This window comes from Suillus bovinus, assembly GCF_016758785.1.
Source record: "Suillus bovinus strain UH-Sbo-P2 chromosome Unknown EDB93scaffold_42, whole genome shotgun sequence".
In the NCBI taxonomy this organism is placed as follows: Eukaryota; Fungi; Basidiomycota; class Agaricomycetes; order Boletales; family Suillaceae; genus Suillus; species Suillus bovinus.
Window position 1 is genome coordinate 160,687 of NW_024542098.1, and position 22,024 is coordinate 182,710.

General features: G+C 47.0%; 8 protein-coding genes across 8 annotated transcripts; 2 read left to right on the forward strand and 6 right to left on the reverse strand.

Annotated features, from left to right (window-relative positions):
• Positions 1–230: 230 nt before the first annotated feature.
• Positions 231–3,802, reverse strand: EDB93DRAFT_1105277 (P-loop containing nucleoside triphosphate hydrolase protein; the record flags this gene model as incomplete). The annotated part of the gene is made up of 13 exons (XM_041447488.1): positions 231–713; positions 769–1,073; positions 1,133–1,250; positions 1,299–1,421; positions 1,476–1,877; positions 1,927–1,980; positions 2,033–2,606; positions 2,653–2,862; positions 2,914–2,963; positions 2,985–3,416; positions 3,528–3,675; positions 3,715–3,735; positions 3,795–3,802. 13 exons carry the CDS (start codon positions 3,800–3,802, stop codon positions 231–233), a joined length of 2,928 nt encoding a protein of 975 aa, XP_041306054.1.
• A 691-nt stretch (positions 3,803–4,493) lies between these two features.
• On the reverse strand, positions 4,494–8,252 carry EDB93DRAFT_1156157 (uncharacterized protein). Its single transcript, XM_041449887.1, has 17 exons — positions 8,058–8,252; positions 7,678–7,999; positions 7,475–7,614; positions 7,273–7,411; positions 6,922–7,218; positions 6,716–6,862; positions 6,626–6,663; positions 6,506–6,579; positions 6,371–6,456; positions 6,304–6,318; positions 6,187–6,252; positions 6,015–6,140; positions 5,911–5,965; positions 5,437–5,860; positions 5,230–5,384; positions 4,848–5,169; positions 4,494–4,795 (listed from the first exon to the last, which is right to left on the reverse strand). Exons 2-17 carry the CDS (start codon positions 7,840–7,842, stop codon positions 4,741–4,743), a joined length of 2,304 nt encoding a protein of 767 aa, XP_041306055.1. The 5' UTR covers positions 7,843–7,999; positions 8,058–8,252; the 3' UTR covers positions 4,494–4,740.
• Positions 8,253–8,414: 162 nt separating this feature from the next.
• On the reverse strand, positions 8,415–10,150 carry EDB93DRAFT_1291982 (thioesterase thiol ester dehydrase-isomerase; the record flags this gene model as incomplete). The annotated part of the gene is made up of 9 exons (XM_041454568.1): positions 8,415–8,718; positions 8,774–8,906; positions 8,964–9,122; positions 9,174–9,199; positions 9,248–9,270; positions 9,323–9,515; positions 9,567–9,674; positions 9,728–9,870; positions 9,927–10,150. The coding sequence occupies 9 exons, from the start codon at positions 10,148–10,150 to the stop codon at positions 8,633–8,635; spliced, it is 1,095 nt and encodes a 364-aa protein (XP_041306056.1). The 3' UTR covers positions 8,415–8,632.
• A 1,187-nt stretch (positions 10,151–11,337) lies between these two features.
• On the forward strand, positions 11,338–12,310 carry EDB93DRAFT_1156178 (60S acidic ribosomal protein P1). The gene is made up of 4 exons (XM_041449888.1): positions 11,338–11,520; positions 11,675–11,740; positions 11,798–12,043; positions 12,100–12,310. The coding sequence occupies exons 1-4, from the start codon at positions 11,518–11,520 to the stop codon at positions 12,118–12,120; spliced, it is 336 nt and encodes a 111-aa protein (XP_041306057.1). The 5' UTR covers positions 11,338–11,517; the 3' UTR covers positions 12,121–12,310.
• Positions 12,311–14,739, reverse strand: EDB93DRAFT_1156180 (uncharacterized protein). Its single transcript, XM_041449889.1, is given in 14 exon segments — positions 12,311–12,358; positions 12,421–12,547; positions 12,601–12,653; positions 12,706–12,745; positions 12,833–12,873; positions 12,893–13,162; positions 13,222–13,282; positions 13,407–13,584; positions 13,696–13,805; positions 13,868–13,977; positions 14,083–14,193; positions 14,264–14,479; positions 14,538–14,543; positions 14,597–14,739. The coding sequence occupies 14 exon segments, from the start codon at positions 14,641–14,643 to the stop codon at positions 12,319–12,321; spliced, it is 1,410 nt and encodes a 469-aa protein (XP_041306058.1). The 5' UTR covers positions 14,644–14,739; the 3' UTR covers positions 12,311–12,318.
• On the reverse strand, positions 14,722–16,519 carry EDB93DRAFT_1156194 (peptidase C65 Otubain-domain-containing protein). The gene is made up of 8 exons (XM_041449890.1): positions 16,414–16,519; positions 16,161–16,354; positions 15,946–16,102; positions 15,866–15,889; positions 15,579–15,809; positions 15,372–15,530; positions 15,162–15,312; positions 14,722–15,114 (listed from the first exon to the last, which is right to left on the reverse strand). Exons 3-8 carry the CDS (start codon positions 16,082–16,084, stop codon positions 15,078–15,080), a joined length of 741 nt encoding a protein of 246 aa, XP_041306059.1. The 5' UTR covers positions 16,085–16,102; positions 16,161–16,354; positions 16,414–16,519; the 3' UTR covers positions 14,722–15,077.
• Positions 16,520–18,516: 1,997 nt separating this feature from the next.
• Positions 18,517–18,953, reverse strand: EDB93DRAFT_1241466 (bola protein; the record flags this gene model as incomplete). The annotated part of the gene is made up of 4 exons (XM_041451876.1): positions 18,517–18,567; positions 18,620–18,669; positions 18,727–18,766; positions 18,831–18,953. The coding sequence occupies 4 exons, from the start codon at positions 18,951–18,953 to the stop codon at positions 18,517–18,519; spliced, it is 264 nt and encodes an 87-aa protein (XP_041306060.1).
• Positions 18,954–19,120: 167 nt separating this feature from the next.
• EDB93DRAFT_1241467 (amidohydrolase 2) lies at positions 19,121–20,668 on the forward strand (the record flags this gene model as incomplete). Its single annotated transcript, XM_041451877.1, has 7 exons — positions 19,121–19,540; positions 19,592–19,743; positions 19,801–19,973; positions 20,026–20,040; positions 20,096–20,356; positions 20,407–20,474; positions 20,525–20,668. The coding sequence occupies 7 exons, from the start codon at positions 19,121–19,123 to the stop codon at positions 20,666–20,668; spliced, it is 1,233 nt and encodes a 410-aa protein (XP_041306061.1).
• Positions 20,669–22,024: the final 1,356 nt, after the last annotated feature.

Here is a 22,024-nt window from a genome sequence, read left to right on the forward strand (position 1 = left end):
TTTATCCCAGGAAGGATCCTCGGCATTGACTGTAACGGCACCGCATCGGAACCCGGATCCTAAACAGCAAACACCATCGAAGGTGTGAATCAGTACTGGGTCCCGTCGGATGCTCTTCCAGCGACAACCTCGGCAAGGGTCGTCGGCTTAATTACTCACAAACGTAATATGAGCGCCGTCAATCAAGACATAGCCTTCCAACTTTCTAACTTCTAGCAAACTTCAAAAACTTACGTCGACAGCGCCTGTCCGTACAGCATCCCCCTCAATCTATCTCCGCTAAGGGTCACAACCATCTTTTCCTCCACGAGATACTTCGCATATCTTCTCCAAGCCTCAGCTCCTTTACCTACCCTGCCAGGACTCTCACCTCCAGACATCTTCCCAGCCTTCAACGTACTGATACTTCCAACAACGAACAGCCCCCTCTTCGCACGCGTCAACCCAACATTTAATCGACGCCGGTCAGCAAGGAACCCAATATACCCCGACGCATTATTTCGCACAGTCGAAAACACGATAACGTCCTTTTCGCGTCCTTCGAACCCGTCCACCGTCTTCACTTCGATACTACTTAGCTGCATCATTCGATGGTCCCCAAGAGTGGATTCAAAGCGCTTGCGGTACTTGGCATCGGTGTTTAGGAGGCGATTCAATAGTGAAATCTGGGCGGCATACGGCGCAATGACGCCTATGTTCGTTCCTAGCAAGTTCTTCGAAAATATAATATGTCAGTCAGGCATACTCGGCAACCAAGCGAGCGCTCACCTCATTTTGCAACAGCAAGTCTTCAACGATACTGCAAACAATGTGAGCCTCATTCCAGTTTACCCTACTGCGGTCCTTGGAAGTTTCCGCACCCCCGTGATCAATAAATACGACAGAGGGGCGGTGACCAGTGAGAATATTTTCCTCGAGGTGACTTGACAGCGGAGGTAGAAGCATCGGATGTATGTTACCAGCAGAGTCCACAGTCCCGTCTTGTAACGCAAAGTCATAGAACTCTAATGAGGGAAATCTAGAAATGGAAGGATGCATCCTGTACTGCACGTCAAGCATGATTGATGGAACAACTGCAATTTCATATTCCTGATAAGAAATATCCCGACGGGATGCAATTAGAATCACACACCTCCTTCTTCAGTAAGTCTCTCAAATAAACTGATCCCAAGGCCGTTGAGTTGCGCTTCCCGACTAGCGATAACGGGCGGTAATTGTTTATGATCCCCGATCAAGGCAACATGCTGCGACTACTAATGGTCAGAGCGAAAATACACGACAAACTTCAATCGGCTCACTCCTCGCATCAAAGGAATCAGCGACGCTGGTTCCGTCGACATCGAGGCCTCGTCCAAGAACACAACAGGAAAGTCCAGAATATTAAGTGCGGCACTGGCGGATGTGATGCACGTCGTGCAAATCTGTCAATGAATCATCAACCCAAGTCAAAGTGAGCCGGATGCTACATCACTCACCACGTCAGCCGCAGCCGTGATATCGTTGAGCATTTCCTGATGAAGTGCATACAGTTTCGCTCTTAGCGCCAACAGTTGCCTCTCCATTACGGTCAACGCACTCCGCATCCTGCCGAGTTTTTGACTATTCTGTTTTTCAGCCACAACGATTCTGTCTTCCAGCGCGCTCAACTTTTTTTCAACGTTTTCCTGGTCTTTCATAAGTTGCTCAACTTTAACCCTGAGAGGATGCGCCTCAAGCTTCGCATCTAACGTATATTCGTGTAGAGACGACTTGATTTTAGCACCGAACCCGATTCGAAGGGTTTTAACGCCAGCCGCTGCAAAGCCCTCCACGAGATTATCGACCGCAACATTGGTGTAGGTGCAGACGAGAATAGGGTGGTGCACTTCAAAGTGAACCTTAATAACGTTAGAAACAAAGATCAAATCGATGCCGAGGATATCAGACCTTGAGTAATTTCACGGCTTCAATGATCGTTTTCGTTTTGCCTGTACCAGGCGGCTGAAATAGGTGTCATTTAGTTTGCGGCATTACTTGACAAAATAAAACGTACTCCTTGCACAAGACTGATCCGTTCGCCGATCATCATGGCAATGGCTCGAATCTGCGTGGCATTTAAACCCTCGATGACCGGATCGCCATCAATGACAATTGGATTAATCCGCGAGTATCGTCTTGCCCAGCTTTGAATGTGCATGTCATCTTTGAACGCGCCTCCATGCTCTCGCACCTCGCGGCTGTCATGCTCGAGTTTCCCTCGAGGAACGTACCTGACCTCATCCGGATTTTGCAACGGTACATGTAGTTGTGGTCTATCCGGCGAAAACGAACGCAACAACACGTCTCGCAAATGTGTTCCATGAAGAATGAACTGATTGTCTGGAGAGGAGAGTAAATCATTTCGTTGTAGCGCTTGCGGGTCTTGACTGAATCGTGAAATGGCTTCTCGCATACGAATGAACACGATATTGGAGCGTCCAATGTCCAAGCGCCAGCAGCCTTCATCAACATCGAACTTTTCCTCGAATGCTATGCGCAGTTGCGACGCAGTCTTGCTAAGGACGCTTCCTCGGCGCGCCGGCTCTTGAACGGGGTCGAGCCTCGAAACAAGAACTTGGGTACCGTTCCTGAACGCAGTGAGCGCGATTGACTCGGGTCGATACGAAAACTCACTCAAACCGATGTTCTTTTGGCAAGTCGATGCCAGGACCGAGAGAAAATGAAGCCACAGGACGTCCAAACTTTGGGGCGCCCATCCAAAAAGCCGAAAGACCCGTGATTGCATACCCTTCTTCTTGCAATCGAAATAACGACCAAGTAGACAGTCGTTCCCTCAGAACCGCCTCGTCCTCGGTTTGTTCAAGCTCCAGTAAGGATAAAAAACTGCGAGCAACTAATTTAATACAAAAGGCGAAATTAAAAAGAGAAACGAACTGTTTGTTGTATGCTTGAATCTCTTCGAAAAATGATTCTCCCTCTTGCACCTGGATGTGGGGAGGGCTTACACGTCTGATATATCTCGCGTGCCGTTGACCGTTGATACGGTTGGTACGCGAAGTGGCTCTTAACCGCCAGTCAGAGCGTTGAGAAGGCGGAAGAGGGGCCTGGTTTTCGGAATAATAATCTTCTATTGGGATATTCACTTCCTTCGGTTTCTGAAGCAACGTCTGCGCTGAACCACGCGAAGAACACGAAACCGAAAACTCGCGATTGTGTTTTGCGAGGTTATGGAAATACTTCCGAATACCGAGGAAACTAAGGTTCCTCGCAGAGCGAGAAACCCGGCCGTTCAAAGACGTCGTACTAGCTGATGTCGGGATACGTGTATTACGCGGAACAATGCATCCACCGAAAGCTTCCGATAGCGACTTTTTCGAGCGCAAAATGGTAGCCAGCGCGTCACGGTGTGGTTGAAAAGAGTGTTCTTGATTTGAATGCTGTTGCAAACTGGAAGGAAATTAAATTGTGGATAGGGACATAGGCTAGCACAGCCACATAATACCAAATTATATGATTTTGGTTTTATTGCCTCATTTTCCTCCCTGGACCATTCCTTCGTCTCGAACACCCTTGGCTGCTACTCCAAGCCTCCAGTCAAATCCAGTCGAAGTTGCAGAATCTCCAGCATTTTTGATGCCTCTCGTCCCAATGATATACAAAGGTTGGCCTTCTTTTTGGAACATAAATTGGATGTCACTGACAGGTAGTTGTAGCTGGTGCAGCAGGCAGTCTTACCGATTTGCAAAGACCCGAGAGCTAGAATGCAATTGAACGATATGATGGACATGAGTCGCACAGCGTCTTACTACACATACTGTTCCATGTTGCGTACAGAACACACTTCCAGCCCCGGGTTCAGTAGGGGCTGGTTTTAACGCACGAGCATGCGCATAACGGGAGAAGTGGAAGAGTAGGAGATGAACATTAATGGGCACCCCGTCACAGTGAGTAAGAGGTGTGGCAATTACCAACTGCCTACCCAGTTTCTTTTCCCAGACTTTAATACTGACATCAATCGTTCACATCCAGTGCCGAGGTACAGCGAGGACTAGCAGATTTATTGTAAAATATAATGTCTCCCTCGTCTGTAGGCATATCAATCATCAATTTCACTTTTTGCTTCCTACAACAGCATGCAGCGGCTGCATCGTCAGACGAGGAAAATATGTCGAACACAAGCCCCCCCCCCCATAGACATGCACAACTCGACGCTCACAACCACACGTTAATAACATCTCAGCAGTCTGTCTCCGTTGTGTGAGTTGCATTGACTTGAGGAATACCGCCTCAAATAAAAGGGAGGTCACTATTTGCTCGATGATGGGTGCTGTGAAAAAAACAACAAACGTCCATGGTTCTACGCGCATTCATCTAAACCAACACAGCCAGAAGTTCTTAGCCCACGTGCAGACAATGTATATGGTGTGTAATTTTGGTATCACGTGTTCCGGTTTCAGAAGACGAATGTTCCAGACTGTCAACTTTGATTTCGAACGACTGTCACTCATGTTCAGGTAGTGCAGGAAGACTCGTACGGTCTTTTTTTCGGGTCCCATGAAGGCTGTATCAATAATAGGAGACATACGTGATGATATGCTGATTATGGATTCACTGGTCCTCGGGCTTGTGCATTCAAAGTTCGCAAACCTTGGAAGATTGGAACTTCCCTTTCCAGTGCGTCTAGGGAGTCTCCTAGTTACCACCGCTATCAAAGGACATCAATCGTGAATTTTGCACTATCCATATGGCAGTCGCTACCTTCTAACTTTTAAAGTCCTCAGCGTGAAGTTGAACATAGTTCAAAAATCCAGTTTTCCTGTACCAGCCAAGGTCAGATCAACTTCGATCATTCAAGAAAAGATACCCACCACCCAATCTTCGTCGTGAAATGTCGTGCCAGAGGTTGACGTGACACACCTTTTGGTAGGCACACCGGGGAAGGTGACCAATGCGGATCATGATTAGCATCCAACGAGGTGAATAGATAAACTATTGCAGGAAGGACGGGTTGGTTGAACGGAACGCTATGGTTCTGGAACCCAAAGCCTGGTGGCTGGTGAAAGCCATGCCTATTTTGGTGATGGGACTGATTCGAAGTAAACCGGAGATTTGCTCCATGTGTCTGAAGCATCAACGGTTTTGATCGAAAATCCCTGACATAGAAATCTTGATGGGTTCCAACATGGGTCACTGTCGTGATGCATGAGTAACGACCTTCGCAAGATCGTGCAAAACTGAGGAAATGCTCACCAAGAATCAGATCCTCCGGCCTAATGCTATCATTGGCTGCGTGACCTTTGCCGTTCTTCAATAGATATTGCCATGCATCCTTGACACAAGAAAGATGGGCCTCATGCACCACCGCGACATCAATCTGACTGTATGCAGGCACTACGACGGGCCATCTTGTACACGATGTCATCATCATAATTTCCATCAGCTCGTAACAAATCTCACCCTGCAACAGCTTCAGGCAATTCGTAGGCTTGGAGAGGTTGTCTCTGAATCGGGACATGCTCCCAGCACCAGTGCTCGCCGTGCGACCGTTGAGATAGGCTCAGCCCAGCTTTTCCGTCTTTGATGACGTTGCCGAGAAGAACGAAGGATCCAAAGTCTCCCCCAACCGGAATGTAGCCGATGTCACCGACAGAAAACTTATCAGCTGGCACGTTCCTCTCATACCATGTATGGTCATGAGCGCCTTCAGCAGTCCAACTGAGGTTCCGTATTTGTTGCAGAGTCAGCGAAGGGGTCTCAAACTCCGTTTCTTCGATTAATGCTTCTAACTGTGTTGGGAGTACAGGGGACTGCCTGCCGCTGGGAAGCAAGGCTCGTGCCAAAGTGACGAGGTGGTTGATTTTCTTTTGCATTTCTTCTGTCACTGCAATGAATGATGTGAGTGAGGGATTCATGATAATCTTTAATTCATACCAAATTCTTCCCCTTTATCATATGAGTATGTGACGCGTCCGTTGTTCGGCAACATCTTGCACATTCCTTAGTATGAAGCTCAAAACATACGAGACGTTGCTTACTCGCAAGCATGCATCTAGCAATGTATGCGCTAACCCGTAGTTTCGTGCAGTATACCATTCGCCATCCCGAGGAGGAGGCAGACCAACCACAAGAGTTTTGAGAGAATCGACTCGCAACGAGGATGCCTGCACGATTGTAGATATGAGTTGTAAGGCAGTTCAGGCGACGTACCTCGATGAAATCCTGAACCTTGTTCTCATCCAGGTTGAGTTGTCTCTGGACGTATGTCGCTGTGTCCTAAACAGTTTTAACAAAAGAACAACGGCATATATACGGTGAATCATTCACAGCAAGGTCGCGATACTGCATCTCGCTGTATCAAACGCTGATCACCTAGCCAAAAGAAAGACCTTACAAAACGCAACAAGAGCTCTATCGAGGTCCCTAGGCTTGACGAGCGTAGCATTTCGCGAACCAGAGCTTGAGGGCTCTGCGTCTGAACTGCTCTTGTATTAAATGATATGTTGCGAATGCCCGACAAGATGAATACCATTCGCTAACAAGATAAAAGGAGTCGGGGTTCGTTCATCCGAGAACCCAAGCATCTGAGGTAAATTGGGGTGACTAGAAAATGAGACTAGGTGGAATCAAAGTGCTTCGTGTGACATACTGAATATTCTGCAGCAACTTGACGTCTCGCAGCCATTTCTGAAACATCAAGTTAAGCAACACTCTGTAGACGCGAACATGGCCACGTTACAGAATATGCATTGTCCTTGTCATCATCGTATTTCTTGATTAAGGCTCGTTGCCCTTGTACCTGGACTTCCATCGCATCAGCCCACCATCCGCCCTGCAATCGAGACCGGCCACGTAAGATAACGTCTGACTGGTGATATCGTCGAAACTAGTGTGGTATACAATGTATGAGCAAGCCAAAAAAAAACGATGGGACCTATTGCTGACCCCATGATCATCCTCCAGGGTCAGGGATGACAGTTCTGCGGGGAGATAGTGGTCTGTAAGTCTTTTTTCGAGTGGTGACAAGGCTGTCACCGGAAAATCGGATTCAGCAACCATAACCTCAGCTGCATCAACGACCCCTGGGCTTCGTATCTCTACAGCAACTGAGTCTGGTTCATTCAGAACCTCATGATAAGCAGGCGGAGGCGGAGCATCGACGACTCTTTCAGCAGTTGCGTTCGAAGCGGTATCTCTTTTCAGTGAGCTCACGGCAAGGTGAATATTGATCAGGGTAGCAAGCTTCATCGCAAGGGCTCTTCAGTCATTGGAAGCTAAATCCAACATCATACACACCTGAAAAGCCTGCGCCGCCTCGTCAAGCTGGCGCATGTACTCAACCAGAGCGTCGTCGATTGACGACTTACGGAGGAACCTATCACTCCATTTTAAATCGGCCAACTTTTTCATGAACTGATGGATAGAGATCAGGGTGCTTTCAAGAGTTGAAGAAAAACGATTGGTCAAGAATCATTTTACAGAGGACAGCCAGGTGTACCTTTCAAACCTGTCCAAATTCCTGAGAAGCGCCTCCGGAGCTTCATGGTATCGTCCACGCATTTGTTCATCGATGTCAATTAGTATTTGTGCAGCACGACGCGCCAAGCGATCACAAGCAGACTTGTTAACTTGAATACTCTATATGAGGGCAAACAAAAGTCGAAACACGCGCAGACAAGTATATTTCAAGCGTGCACTCACCTGGATTGTTTGCAAGATGAGCAGCAAAACTGAGACAGCGGCAGTAGCTGGAGGAAACTGCATGGTTGCCATGAGGTCCCTGGCGAAAGCCGTAGTAGTGACCGCGACTTGTAAAGAGCCAATATCAATCCCTAGCTTTTTCGTACGAATGAATCTCAGTGGCATAACGAAGAACTTGAAGTTGATTGAGAGGAATAGTTGGGTGGTTGTACCAAATGGACAGTCCCGGGGACGTGGCACACGAAAAAGCAAGTCGAAAAAATTGTAGTAGCTTGACTGCGACGTTGTAATGTACCGTGTAAACTGATATCACGGATAAAAACTGTAGATAGATTCGTCATGCATGAGAGTTGAGCGGAGATAACAAGGAGGTCACCAGCCTGAGGTCAGGTCGTCAGCATGAGCTCTGACAGACAATGTACCTTAACCTCCACAAAATTGCATTTTTTTACTTGAGCAATGCATGATCAAACAATGACAGCACTGCAGTCGGAATTTTTGAAGAGATTGCATTCATAATATGATCAAGTGTGTTTCCGAGTTGAACAGAGTCGGAGACAAGAAAAGCCATCAACATATAACTCAGGATTTAAGAGTTATTTATAGATTGCACCCACTTCTTCAAACAACCAGCGTTGCAGTGAAATGCAAAATATCTGCCAAATGCATCAGAGGCCACGCCCTCCGAATCCCCTTAGGGTAGCGCTGGAGCTACTCAGCACACGAACCTTCAAAAGCTTTCGCACCCTTTCAGATTCTGGTTCTTGGCTCTCTAACTATGCTGCCAGAGACAACACATCTGTACTCTGCAAGAGATTATAAACGGTTGGTTGCCCTCGAGTTCGAGCGAATTGATTCATTTCATTTCCGTCGAAGTGACAGAAACACCAATCCTAGTCATCGTAGCAGGGCTAATATAGGCGACTGCTCTCATGAACGTCAATTAGTGTAGTCACTAGCCACTTGGTTTCTTGTTTCTTTCTCCCCTGATTTGATTGCCCATCTCAAGTGCTCGTTTCCCTTCTAACCAAAGCATCGCCTCTGCCATTCCACGATTTATCATTCAAGAAATCATCTGAAATGCACTCGTCCATACCTTGATAAGTCTTCGGGACGACTTGTCTAACAACCCCTGCACCATCATCCGGATGCCAAGTGAAACGGAAATCGTTGGTGGTCTGCTCGTGCCCAGTTCGTACATCGACAACATTAGCTTGGACCCCGACATGCTGGAAGACAAAGGAATTCAGGAGCAAACAGCAAAAACATCTAGATTTGAAACATACTACTAAACCAGGGAACTCCCCGGGAGGGGTAGTGTGGAGAACTTGCGAAGTCAGCCGTAAGATAGATCCTATGGGAACGGGTTTGGCGAAAGAGATACTGTCTAGTGACATGAATGTTACATGTGAACGTGTGAAGAGTGATGCACTCGCGAAACCAAGCTGAGAGTGCTATATCAATGATGTGGCTAGCAGTATCAGTAGTCAACACACCTCATAAGCAAGTCGCATGAGATAGCCTTCGCGAGACTATCAGTTTCGTGCAAGGCAGAGTTCGAAATAGTTACCTCCGAAAACTTTCTGGTGGACACTTCAAACATGTCATTCAAGCCGCAAAAAGACAAAGCCGAATGAAAACTAACTTGCGCTCTTGAGGAAACATGAGCATGGTCTTCTCCAAGTGTGTGTCACCCATCCAAACGCGTTCGTATTTGGACTGACCATTGTCTTGAGCGTATTGCAAGTACACCGAGTGTAATTCTTCCGCTTCAGTAGAACTGGGAGGTACCCTAGAAAGAGAGCGAAGGGCTGATGATTGTCTGCGCTTCTTTGCCTCTAGTACTCGTCCTCATTGGATCAAACGAAATGTGTGAGACCGGGACGCACGTTCGCCTATCGAATATAATGCAGTCTCTTCGCGCGAACCAAGAATGAGTGGGTTTACCGGCCGAGCTTTGTGAGTTTGCGCGTCCCTGCATACCATAGCGAACCGACCTAGAGGAATGGAGTTTCTCAAGCCAAAGCTTCGACAAGTGGTGATTACTGACCAAGTAGCAGAGTATCCTCCACGCCGCTTTCATCGAGTGCTTCCATCTTTACAGCTACCTCTATCGAACTAGTCCCAGTATAGATAACTATGCCGCTCAGGCGGATATCCCTCACGGGCGAGAGAGGGGCGAGAACGTCCAGCCTGAGTCAAGTCACGGTTTCAAAGCGCAATTTAACTTTACCTTGGCGTCTACTAACCTATCGACAGAAGCGGTGACCATGTAAAAGCCTCTTTCACGTATACGACCAAGCGTTTCCACCCCTGGTCCTAACATATGCTTGTAAGATATCGATCCAGCCAGCGAGTCAAGGTGCTCCATAAGCATGCCAGTCCGAAGTCCACCCCATGCGTTAGTATACCGCTCAAATAACTCCGGAGATGACGCAAACGGAAGAAGGATTTCGGTGTATGTATCGTGCATGTACCGTGGAGGAAGCGGTTGTTCGGGTGCAGGAGCATCCGAGTCTACGGGATGGCCCTCAGAAGAGTTCGACGTCGAGGCGGCATTCAAGAGTGCCTCTGACCACAGAATTGGTGTCCTCAGTGGCATAACACTACATAGTGATCAGCTCTGTCTGCCGCCGTTCAACATGACCCGTACTTGTGGTAGGCAGGATTGGCTTTCTCGCCTGCAAAGCCGCCAACTCGAGATTAACAATATCGTCGAAACACTTAGGTTTGATACTGACTGACAACTTTGAGAAGATTATCCAGCGCTTTGATATCCTGCGTTTCAGTTGTGGCCTTGAGTTCTGTTGGGGTAGTTGTTGCGCACTTCCTTGGCTGCGCTGGAGAAGACGATGTCCACCGCTGAGCCTGAGAGGGGGGTGGAACATATTTAAATGATCTGCTGGGAAGACACCGTCCTTTCAGCAAACGGAATGCAAACATACTCGACCAGCGGACTAAAGATGTTGTACAGCCACCGTCTTCAGAACGTCAGAACATCCGTGGGCTCCAAAAGTAGTAGGCACTTGTACTTAAATACTGTACTGCAGTTTTCCTTTTGCATACGTCACATGGGTTCACACCCTGCGTTATATTCCTTACGCTAAGTACTTTGTGCTATGCACTGAACTCAACATCTGAAACTCATCTGGATGAAGACTTGCAAAGAGCAATCACTTGAAGAGCTTATTGGTTATGAATTAGTCTAATATGCGCAAACCTCCAACTGGACTACTACTATCTCTTCCGCAATCGGCAGCCCCCGAATGACCGTGATTAGAATTGAGTGAGATCGTTAGAATGTTGAAGTCACGCAAAAATGTCACCTGCCGATATGTGCCGTGATGGAGTTACAAATTCACATTCGTGCCGCTGCTGGGTGCTCATTGCCAAGCGCTGGTCACGCATTCGCAAGTCGAGCAGTGGTAGGCGAGGAGAGCTGCAAGCTTCTTCGTCAGACCCTACTACATTCATGCTGCGATTCAGGGAATTGTAAATGGGCTATACAAAACTATTGCAGCTGCGGAAATACATAGACAACCTCAGGAGCATCCATGCAGTGTACATGGTCTCCCTACACATTCTCAATATCACAACTAATGGTCACTCTCGTACTTAGCCTCATCTTTTAGATACTGTGCTCAGTGCTCACTCAGTGGCCATGACTCTCACCAAATCCTGCCTGACCTTGCCCTCTTGACTGCTCGAAACCGGCCTGTGTGACATATCGTGACCTACAGTGACGTCTGCGTGACTGCTGACTTGCGCTGCCGATTGAAGGGATAGTAGTTCCACATCGCCCTCCACGTCCCCAAGTTCACGACATAATCGCCTTCTCCAATGGTAAGTTTTTGTCTTTCGCATGCCATAGTCCGAATCCGCCGCAGGATTATGTCGGAATACCAACAATCCGAGTCCAAGTGGTGGATTATCAACCCGCATTTTGGATGTACCATCATCACAACCGCTAACGCATTCCTCCCTTTGCAATGCGCAGGCCTCAGTTGAACTTGCCGCAACTTACGCCGCACTTATCCTCGCCGATGAGGGTATTGAAATCACCGTGCGTATCTTGCAGGTTTCACATCCATATCCATCGTAGCTCAAGAGGCATATGCAGGCTGACAAAATACTCGCCTTGACTGAAGCCGCCTCGGTCGAGCTCGAGCCAATATGGGCAACTCTCCTTGCTAAGGCTTTGGAAGGAAAGAATGTGAAGGATCTGCTATCAAACGTCGGTGCTGGTGGAGGTGCACCGGCCGTTGGCGCACCCGTTGCTGCTGCCGCTGGTGGTGCAGCTGCAGTCGAAGCACCAAAAGAAGAGGAGAAGAAGGAGGAAGCAAAAGAGGAGTCAGACGATGATATGGTATGCACTCAAATGGCCTTTTCCAATCACCACGGGGTGTTGATGCTCGTTCACAGGGCTTCGGGCTGTTCGACTGATCTACTACATAGCACCATACTAGAACAGACAACTTTGGCTTACGATGTTGCCGAAAACTGGAGCCTCAAATCTGTCACGTCAGGATATATCATACGTTGGAATGTAAATTCTAAGACTCTAAGTATAAGTACAACTGTGGTACCACGTATTCAGCCTGTGAAAGCAATGGTTCTAGCGACAAAAACTGTGCCAGTCTACTAGTTAATTCTTCGTGGCAAAAAGCTCACCAAAGCATACCTGCAGAACATAGTTCAGTGCTCAGCGTCCAGTCAGTGGATCTAAAGTTGCGCGTAACTCACTTCCCGCTTATTCTCCACTTTTCGCCCTTCTTATCAAGATTCTCCGCTACTTTCTCGTCTATGCCCACCGCTACGTCAGCCTTATTCGTACGAAGACTGAGAAGTGGGAACGATCCTGCCAGTGGGCCTACCAAATATCATTAATCAACGACGAAAAGTATATGCATGTGAAATACGGACCGATCGCGGTTGGAAACGGAGTGGACACAGGCCACCTAACATCACCTGCCAGTCTGACGTCGGGTTGTAACAATATAGCAGATATTAACAAACATGAAAACACACTCACTTGCGGTAGCTTCGACGCAGAATTCAAAATTCAGGTCTTGAGATCAGTATGGTAATGAAACCCACTCACTTAAGGTCCCCCTAGGACATGCATATTTCGAATGCTAAGTCTTTGAAAGTTGACATGCGGTGCTACTCACTTTGAAAATAACCAACCCAGAACCACTCAGCCATTGCCCCTAACTCCGGTGCTAGTTCGTTCATGTTCCAGTAAGGCCACGGACCATTCCAAAACTCGGTCATCTTCTGTCCATTGCTAATGTCTGTGGCGAGAGTGAAAATGCCCTCATCTATATAATTTTTCCATCGGGTGACCATCTGTTGTAAGTGGGCAACAGAATCTGGAGTAGTCGCAGAGTTTGGTGGAAAGAATGTGGTAGAAAGTAGAGACGAAATAGTGTTCGCAAAGTCGGTAGGAGTGACATCAGAAACGAACCACGGGAACAGTTTCGGGCTTGTGGGTTTAGTCAGAGGTCATGATCGCTTTGAAGGGAGAATCTCACGACGACGTACTGAAACACGACTTGGGAGAAGTACGGAGTGTAAGTGACCAAAAAGTCCGCAAAAACGAAATCTGTAAATAACTGTATTTCAAGGTTAGCAATATTGCTTGCAAAAACGATAAATAACGAACTTCAAAACCAGCTGTTCGTAACAAATGATCAGATGTGAAAGCAGCAAAAAATGCCGAAACGTACCGTTGTCTAGCACGAAGTCCAAACGCTTTCCTTGATTGGCCAGAGTCTTGATGTAACTCCAAACAGCACCTTGGTCGTCCTTGAGAATGAAGTTTGACCTCGCCTCCTGAGCCTCTTTACCGACCGTCTGCAAGTGCTCTATGTCCGACGGCGAGAGGTGCGTCAAGAGGGAAAGATCCTGCATATATAGATGTCAATGATCTGCGAAAAAGAGCCTCACAACAGACTTGCTGTTGCATTGCCCCTAGATCGAGCGTTTATTAAACCATCACAAATCAAAAATGCAAACTAACCATAGGCACATGTAAATCATCTCCTTGAACAATACTTCAAGTTTATCGGAATCCCCTTGAAGTTTGACCTTCTCACTTTCTAATTCGTGCATAGTGGTTGCGATTTCTAAAAAAGCACATCATGTTAGTAATACCCGGGGAAACCATTTGAAGCATAGTCAAACATACGATAGATAGCTGCCCCACTGTTCTTAAACATTTCCTCCTTTTGAAGAGAAAATGGGTCAAACCCGCGCCAGTATGGTTTCTGGTTGAAATACGCGCGGATCAGACGGTATCTATGCGTGTCTCAGCATGTAGTAGATACTATTCTATGTGACATACAAGTAGCACCTGCACGTAAAATTCAGTGATTTGAAGTTTATGGAGAAGGTCTAACCTACTCTGCATACAACCATGGTGCCTGGAACCAAGTGTTGCGGGATGTCTGTTTCAGACTCTCAAGTTCCGCATTATATTCCGCGACCAGAATGTCCCCATCCTGAGGTATGTTTCTGCGTCATGATTAGGATATTGAAGGATCTAGGATGCGTTGAGGAGAGACGACAGTCATGTTCTACCCACTCGAGTTCGTGGTCCCTTGCCATTCGATATTTCAAACGGCTTATCTCCGAGATAATTTCTTGCCCCTCTGTTATCTTCTTAGACAGTTCTTCTGCCTTGGAAACGTCCGAATCGCGGATTTGTTGGGTCTCTAAAGTCATGTCATGGAGAAGACGATGGACATGATCGATGATGTTTGTCAAGATGATGGGCCACCTCTTCACTACTGTGTCGTATCTTGATGGACAGCCGGTCAATCGCAGACCTCTTGGAGCGCGAGCAAAAGGAGACTCACGAGAATCTGGATGATCACGTCCATCAGTCTTCTCATGCCGTGCGCAAGGGTTAACTCACCCAGATGTATCAGTTGGATCATAAGGTGGGTATGGTGCTTGGAACATCTTGTGCTTCGTGGATTACGTTCTCTTCAACCTTGTAAGAAGAGAAATGTTAGTGATTGATTGACCAATTCAATGATTGCACACTGGAAGACTAGCTCGAAACTGTGGGAAATACTACCGACAGATTTCTTTCCAAGTATAGCTGAGCCCACCCAAATGATATCATGTACTTGACTTATACTCTTGAGGTCGAGCTAGATTGTATAGAAGTTGCAGTTGGTACCTCGAGCGGGACAGGCTAGGCGTGCAATAAAACATATCACATATTCGCCAACAATTTGACTACGTGACATAGGAATGTCGGTCAAATCACTTGCGGATACGCATAGGATATATGTAAGTAGGTACGTCAGATTCCTAGTGAGTTGGAGATGCGGCCATGCCACACCGATATGTAGGGGATATGTGCACCAGTGAGTTCATATGGCACCAAATCAGCTCGTCTTTATCAAAACATCGTAGTGACCAGGGCTACCAAATATCAGCTTGCGATAACCGAAAGTCCATCATCGACATACCGGTAGATGAGAATCAACGGTTTGTTCTCTCCGCCGTCTGGGGGTGTGATATCTTGGAAATGGGCCTGGCCGTCCGGGGAATGACCATCAAGATATGCAATCCTGATGTGCAGTTTGAGAGCCCGACACAAGGCCGCTACCTGAACATGGTCTGTCGAATGACATCAACAACTTGAATAGATCGATGTGACTACAACTCAGTATAGTGACCTGCTTCTTTCCCAAGGGGATCAACATATTGCCGACAGAATTCGGTAGGTTCCAATGGCACTCCTGAATCGTCGAAGAGAAAGCCAGCATAATCATCGCTCGCGGATTGGATTTGGGCTGTAGTTAAAAGTCGCAAGTATGTGACAATGCAGTTTGACGCTGGAGCGTGTCAGTTACAGGGAGGTCGGTCGTACACGAGAAACTCACTTTCGTCGTCAAGAAGGGCAGACAGTAGACGATTATGCGTCAGCGCTTTACTAGGGTCGGGGTTTCCGATGGCATCTACTAAATCCATAAGGGGTTCGCAGAAAGTCGAGATGATATCTGCGTCCATAAAATTATGTTCCATCATCCTAGAGCCTGATTCTATCACAGATTTTGCAGAATAGACGAGATTTGGGGAATCGACGAGGCTGCTAAGGTATGCATATGCCAGAGCTTATCAAATGAACTCGTGAGTATGCAAAAGGCGGAAGTTGTAGATTCAACTTTACCTCGGTAAAAGCAATTTCCATCACCTGGTTTAAATGTTCGCATCAGGTTGTGCGACTACCTCGCTTCATTAATATACTACCTTTAGTACGAATAATCTTTGTATAACCTTGATTCATCAAGCTATCGATCTGCGCCACAAAAGATGGGGCGCCAGTGTACTCTGCCCGGAGCTCATGCATTGTCGTTGGTGAAGATATCAGAGGTCGGTCTGGACCCATACTTTCCTCCAATAATTTCTAAGAAGGAAACTGAATCAATCACATCCGCAGCGCATCGCATCGACTAGCAACTAACCTGGCCTAATTCATAGAATTGAGATCTGTGTGCCCCATCATAGGTATCTGCCAAAGGATTCTTACATCGCGCTGCTAATCAGCAGCACTACATACCTAGCTCTTCTGATAATCGAGCAGTACTTGAGAGGTGGGTTGACTCGAACTGGGCTCCTTCAGCTTTAGGCACATCCGAGTCAGCTCGTAGCCTCGCCGCTAGAGACGATAGCCTGAGCACGTATGGTTCGATATGGAAACTAATATGGTTAACTCACGAGTACCGCCAGGCAATGTAGAGCTTGAGAATTGGTTGTTCATAAGGATCTGTTGGATGCCTACTTGGATGTATGATAATACTTAAATGTCGTATATGTGGTCAAGTGACTCAAGTCGTCAATTAATTTGTTGATCAAAGCCTTCTGTTTTCAACAACACCAAACATGCTCAAACATTGTCGAGCCTTATTGGCAACTTCATTGGCCCCTTGTCCAACTAGAAGACACAAATGTAAAGAAACAGGACAGATACATTATACCAGTGTGGTTTGTCAGTCACCTCTGAATAATTCTGAATGACCGGCAGGTCCATTTACAAGCTTTTCATAACCCCGATATGTACTACCTACGAATGTTCGAGATCTAGGAAAATATGAATATTTGTGATGCTACAGTATTTACAAATATGCTATTTGCGTGATATGCTGATATTATGCCGAGACAAATAAAATGTGATACAAATGCAACATCAGTACACTTCCATGTCTGCTTCGGTCACCGTCGCAAGCGTGACCAGCACACGAGCATAAACTTCAGGAGGAAGCATCGCGCAAAGCGATTGTACGCGGACATGAGAGTCACCTCGCTTAAGGAAATCCTTGATTGGGCGTGAAGCTGTTGTAGGTAGGGTAGTTAGATGTTGAAACGCTCTCTGAAGACGCGTTGACTCGGATGCTCGCGGGTCTTCCATAGTCATAGATGAGTTCCATCCGAGTTGCGTGGTTGTGGCTGGCAAAACAGAAGTGGGCCTAGTAAAGGTGCCTCTGCGGTTCAAGGCTTCGAACTCAGGCCATATTTCCGCTAGATCATAAATCCACTGGGGATCGGAAGCTAACAAGTCGGCTTTCATTTGATGCTCTCGCTGTTGAATCCTCGACTTCAGAGTCTGGAGCTGAGCTGAAGTGGAAATCATGAGACATTATGATGCACGCATAATCCGGATACGTACAGCGGATGTCATTTAAATCATGTGGTGACATGAGAGCTTGGTCAATGATGTCAATCAAGCGCATTCGGGAAATTGAATGGGTCGGCACAAGGTACTGTGGGTCGAAGCCCTCCTGGAGCGTCAGAAAGATGCTGACAAAATTCTCGAAGATCACGTCGGCAAGCTAGTGTGCCACGGAGTCAACGTCTAACAAGTATTAGCAAGTTAGGTAAAACCCATACCTCCAAGATATCTGATACCTATGGATTTTGTCAGCCAGCCCGTCAAAATGACTCGAGAAGAAGCATACCAACCGGCAATTTTCAGCAGTAAGTAGCGCCAGGTCAAGCACAGAAACCAGATCATTGCAAGTGGAGCGATATGTTGTTATATCTGGCGTGAACAACTGGGCCATAAACCCAATGAAGATCGCGCGTAGCTTGTCGCTAAGGAATGTTATTCCAGTGTCAGTTTCCGTAAAGAATGCGTATGTTGCGGTATGTGGCAATTTCCAAAACTCTTCCGAAAGGGCGTCGACTGGGTCTGACATAGTGAGAATGGTAGTTCAAAAGATATACGGAAAATATGAGTGCTGTGTGTTGGGAGTTCTGCTGTCCATCACGAGCACCTTTATACCTTTGGCTGCAGTGGAAGTGGCAGAGCGAAAACTATTGTCTGAGATATCCCTGTGGATTATGATTATGTTCACCGAACCACAACAAAATTGGAGCGTACCACACTGACAGTGGTTTAAAAAACTGGCCAAAATAGGGCAATTAAGTAAAACTTGATCCACAACCATTTCAATTTCGCAGTCTCCATACTAGCAAGGTCACGTGAGTGGACGCAGTTCAAGTGTAACCGTGGTCTTGACGTGTGAATGATCTGAATGGTGTAGAATGGTGCCGGTCGTTTGTGGAAAAAAACTGATCAAACTTGAATCCCAGCCGCTATACTCGGACAATGGCAAAGGTCTAGGCAGGAGCGACCCGCCGCCTGTATTGTCCACCTCGAAGACAAGACCACGTTCACATCACACTGAATCTGAAGGTTACGCTTAAAACGTTGATTTCAGAATTACTAACAGCACTTGAACTAAAAAAACATGCCAATTATCATTCGTCTAATTTCCGGCGAAACATCACTATTTGTGTTGTTCGAGAGAACTCCATCAGTCAACCACTTTTCGCTTGATACGCAGCATATTGCGCTGGAGTAAAGGATTTCTGCAGAGAAAGTCAATTAAGGGTTCCAACACGAATAAGTCCACAAGCTCACCTGAGAAAATGCGTGCAGCTGTGATATTTCTTGCTTCAATGCCTGGTTGACTATCAGACGATGAGCATCCCCGTATCTTGATGTACGTCATGATGAGACCTTCTCACTTAATCTATGTCTTGCAAGAGTAGTCTTTCCCTCGAAGGCCTATGTGATAATTCCATTTCACATTGACTATGAGCAGCTTCAGCTCGTTTCGAAAGGCACGTACCTCACTGACCAGAAGAATCGCATAGCTGGATCCACACCCACTCGACTGATCCTCGATGTCGAGATGGGACACAGGGAATGCAGCTCGAATGGCTCGTTCCAAATCCTCGACTGTCACAGGCATGCTAACAGTCACTGGCGTGGAGGAAGAAAAGCGGAAGTAAATTTGTGTTTGTTTGATCTGATTAGATATCGTGGACGCCCGGGCCGATGAGTCATCTATTAATATTCCAGGTTCAGCTGCAACCCCTAGATAAGCATATCATCGTCTCATCCAAGTTCATAGGACGAATGTACAGAGAACTAGCCAAAGCTACCTTCGGGTACCCTATAATCGATAACCACGCCCACCCATTCCTGAAATCAAAGCACCGCGACGCCATCCGATACGAAGTACTCATATCCGAGGCCCAAGGCGACGCCTTAGACGACGCCGTCTACACTCTTCCTTGCCTGCGTGCAACAGCTCAGTTATACAAGCTATTCGGATTGACAGGTGACGATGCTACCTGGGAGGGCGTTAAAAAGAAGAGGCTCGAGTTCGATTATGCAGAGTTGTGTAAGCTCTGCATGGAACCTACGGGAATTCAGTGCATACTGTTCGACGATGGATTGGGTGGAATCGCAGAAATGGCCGAAGAATTGAATTGGCACGACCAGTACACTGGAAGTCCATCGAAGAGAATTGTGAGATTAGAAGTGGAGGGCCAGGTAAGGTATCGCCGTCCCTATCTTCGAGAAATACTCAGTCCCGATGCTTAGAACATCTTACAAGACATCCTCGTCGCAAATGCCAACTCGGCTCTGTCGATCGATGTTCTCTGCGACACATTCCTGAAGGAGTTCACCACTTATATGAATAACACTGCCGTAGATGATCGTGTGGTAGGGTACAAGTCTGTTGCTTGTTACAGGCAAGTAGTTATATGATGACCTGGATCGACGATCATCTCAACTCACTTATGCGACAGAACCGGTCTGGATGTCAACCCTGCTCCCTGCAGCGTAGATGAACTCTACGAGTGCCTGGCATCTGCATCCCAGCAGTTCAAGGAAAAGGGTTCCATTCGCTTCGAGCACAAAGCTTTGAACGATCACCTGGTCAAGATAGTTCTCGATATCGCAGGCAAATGCAAAAAACCTAGTAAGCGTTGGTTCCGTTCCGCGCGACGCCTTCCCTCTTACATTGTCAAAAGTCCAGTTCCACACAGGTGGGTTGCAAAACAGCGGCCCAGGTCGCGTTATGTGATACTTATCCTCCCGAAGGTCTCGGAGACAATGAGATCACGTTGACAAAGTCTTCTCCAGCACATATGCAGCCCATCATCAAGGCCTTCCCAGACACCATATTTGTTCTTCTGCATTCCAGCTATCCTTACACGAGAGACGCTGGGTACCTCACGTCCGTGTACAAGAACGTTTATCTCGACTTCGGAGAGATTTTCCCCTTTATCTCTGCTGACGCCCAACGCACCGTGGTACGCCAAGTGCTTGAGTTGGCGCCTACTAATAAAATCTTGTGGTCCAGTTCGTCAGCAGTCTATTTATCACCGCACATCCTGCTTACCATTCCACAGCTGATGCGGCGTGGTGGCCGGAAAGGTTCTACCTTGCCACTATCCAAGCTCGCGAGGTAATATACGAGGTAATCGGCATATTTCCTTTGGGTGAACGATATGAATCTTGACTCTTCAGGTCCTAGCGGGTTTCGTCAGCAAACAAGACCTCACGGAAGACCAGGCGGTGTCTATCGTGAAGATGGCATTCTTTGAAAATGCGAATCGGATCTATATGCTAGGGCTTCAGCCGAACGTCAACATTTTGTCTCCCCGGGCATAATCACCTTGAACACACGGACGGAAATTTGGCGCGGTTGGAACAAAGGACTAGTGATAGAACAGATTGCAATAGTAGTCCTTCCATAATTTCAGCGAGGTGTTTTTGTGGCCATGTACTCGTCTCAGAAGCACAAATATTTCCTGAGTCCTCCCTTGTAGTGTTCTTCTTTCTTCAAAAGTCCGAATCCAATGAAGTGAGAATGTCATGAGGCTGCATATCGAAAGGACATGAACGTCGTTATGGATTGAGCGTGGTTGAAGAGGGTTCGAGTGCTTGTGGGTAGTTTCGCCTGGGCAGCCATTAAACGGAAGGAAGACAGTCGTTGCTAGTTTGCAGGTTAAAGAGAAAGAGCCCTGAATGATGAACCTGGTGCTGGGTCATTAGAAAATGTAAGAATCAAATTCGATATTGGGCAAGTTATTTTTGTTTATACTAGAGAGCAAGGTGTGAAAGTCTGTGACTTGAAAGCTTGATGCCGTGGCCAGTCCAAGACTAAGCGTGACGGCCTGAATATTCACAACACAACATGCTAGCTCAGATCTTTGCTCGATACCACTGTATACATATAGGCGCTCCCAATAAAGCATCAAACACCTTTGGTCGCTTGCAATTGCGCCTTCGCATATCCGTGTGACTTTTGTTCATCCCATCCCATTCTAGCTTTCGAGTCACAAGGCGAAAGCAAAGGGTCAACCACCTGTTAAAGTCATCATGAACTACTAGTAGGTTCCACGGCAGCCTATGTGCTTACCAAAGGAGACTGACTATAGAGCACTAGGACACTATATGGTATCATCTTTCAAGAGTATCAACAGCTAAACTCTATGATCACTAGGATCCTGCTTTGCTAACATCCTTAATTTCATCTATTCTCGTCGCACCCACCGAACGCGATACACGCATACTCAACTCGTGGACCCTTTCTACGTCACCACCGCACCCTCTTACTCCTTAACGTCGTTGTCAGTTCCTCCCAAAATACGACGCATCAAACTTCGCAGACATCAAGTTCCCATATTATCTCCTCCAGCAACGATCACTCCCACATCAACACATATCTGGAGTGGACATGAGGACACCGCTACGCCAAACTCTCCTGTGTTTTTGCATCAGAGAACCTGAGGATAAAGCGGGCAACAAAAACCGACTATATGCACCGCTCAACAACTACGATTTGCGACCAAGGACTCTGGGCCTGTATGTATTGGAGACACCCGCAGTAACTGTATGATGAACTTGAACGTCTTCTCCACTCCCCGTGAGTCACAGTCTGCTTCTCCTAGCCTCATGCGAAAATTCAAATATTGCCACTCATTTATTACAGAGTTCAATGCAGCTTAATAGTACTCTTTAGAC

What these genes read in the sequence shown, in the direction of transcription:
- EDB93DRAFT_1156180 (XM_041449889.1), bottom strand. Translation starts at nt 14,643, where the DNA reads ATGTTCCAAGCACCATACCCACCTTATGATCCAACTGATACATCTGG. An exon ending in GGACTTCGTGCTAGACAACG is followed by an intron (nt 13,283 to 13,406) that starts GTACGTTTCGGC and finishes AGTTATTTACAG; the next exon opens with ATTTCGTTTTTGCGGACTTT. An exon ending in GTCGAAGCTACCGCAAGTGA is followed by an intron (nt 12,654 to 12,705) that starts GTGTGTTTTCAT and finishes ACCCGACGTCAG; the next exon opens with ACTGGCAGGTGATGTTAGGT.
- EDB93DRAFT_1156178 (XM_041449888.1), top strand. An exon ending in ATGAGGGTATTGAAATCACC is followed by an intron (nt 11,741 to 11,797) that starts GTGCGTATCTTG and finishes AGGCATATGCAG; the next exon opens with GCTGACAAAATACTCGCCTT. An exon ending in AGGAGTCAGACGATGATATG is followed by an intron (nt 12,044 to 12,099) that starts GTATGCACTCAA and finishes GCTCGTTCACAG; the next exon opens with GGCTTCGGGCTGTTCGACTG.
- EDB93DRAFT_1156157 (XM_041449887.1), bottom strand. Translation starts at nt 7,842, where the DNA reads ATGCCACTGAGATTCATTCGTACGAAAAAGCTAGGGATTGATATTGGC. An exon ending in AGGTTCAGGATTTCATCGAG is followed by an intron (nt 6,141 to 6,186) that starts GTACGTCGCCTG and finishes ACAATCGTGCAG; the next exon opens with GCATCCTCGTTGCGAGTCGA. An exon ending in TTCACGACGAAGATTGGGTG is followed by an intron (nt 4,796 to 4,847) that starts GTGGGTATCTTT and finishes TGGCTGGTACAG; the next exon opens with GAAAACTGGATTTTTGAACT.
- EDB93DRAFT_1156194 (XM_041449890.1), bottom strand. Translation starts at nt 16,084, where the DNA reads ATGGGTCCAGACCGACCTCTGATATCTTCACCAACGACAATGCATGAG. An exon ending in AAAGATTATTCGTACTAAAG is followed by an intron (nt 15,890 to 15,945) that starts GTAGTATATTAA and finishes CATTTAAACCAG; the next exon opens with GTGATGGAAATTGCTTTTAC. An exon ending in CCGTTGATTCTCATCTACCG is followed by an intron (nt 15,115 to 15,161) that starts GTATGTCGATGA and finishes GATATTTGGTAG; the next exon opens with CCCTGGTCACTACGATGTTT.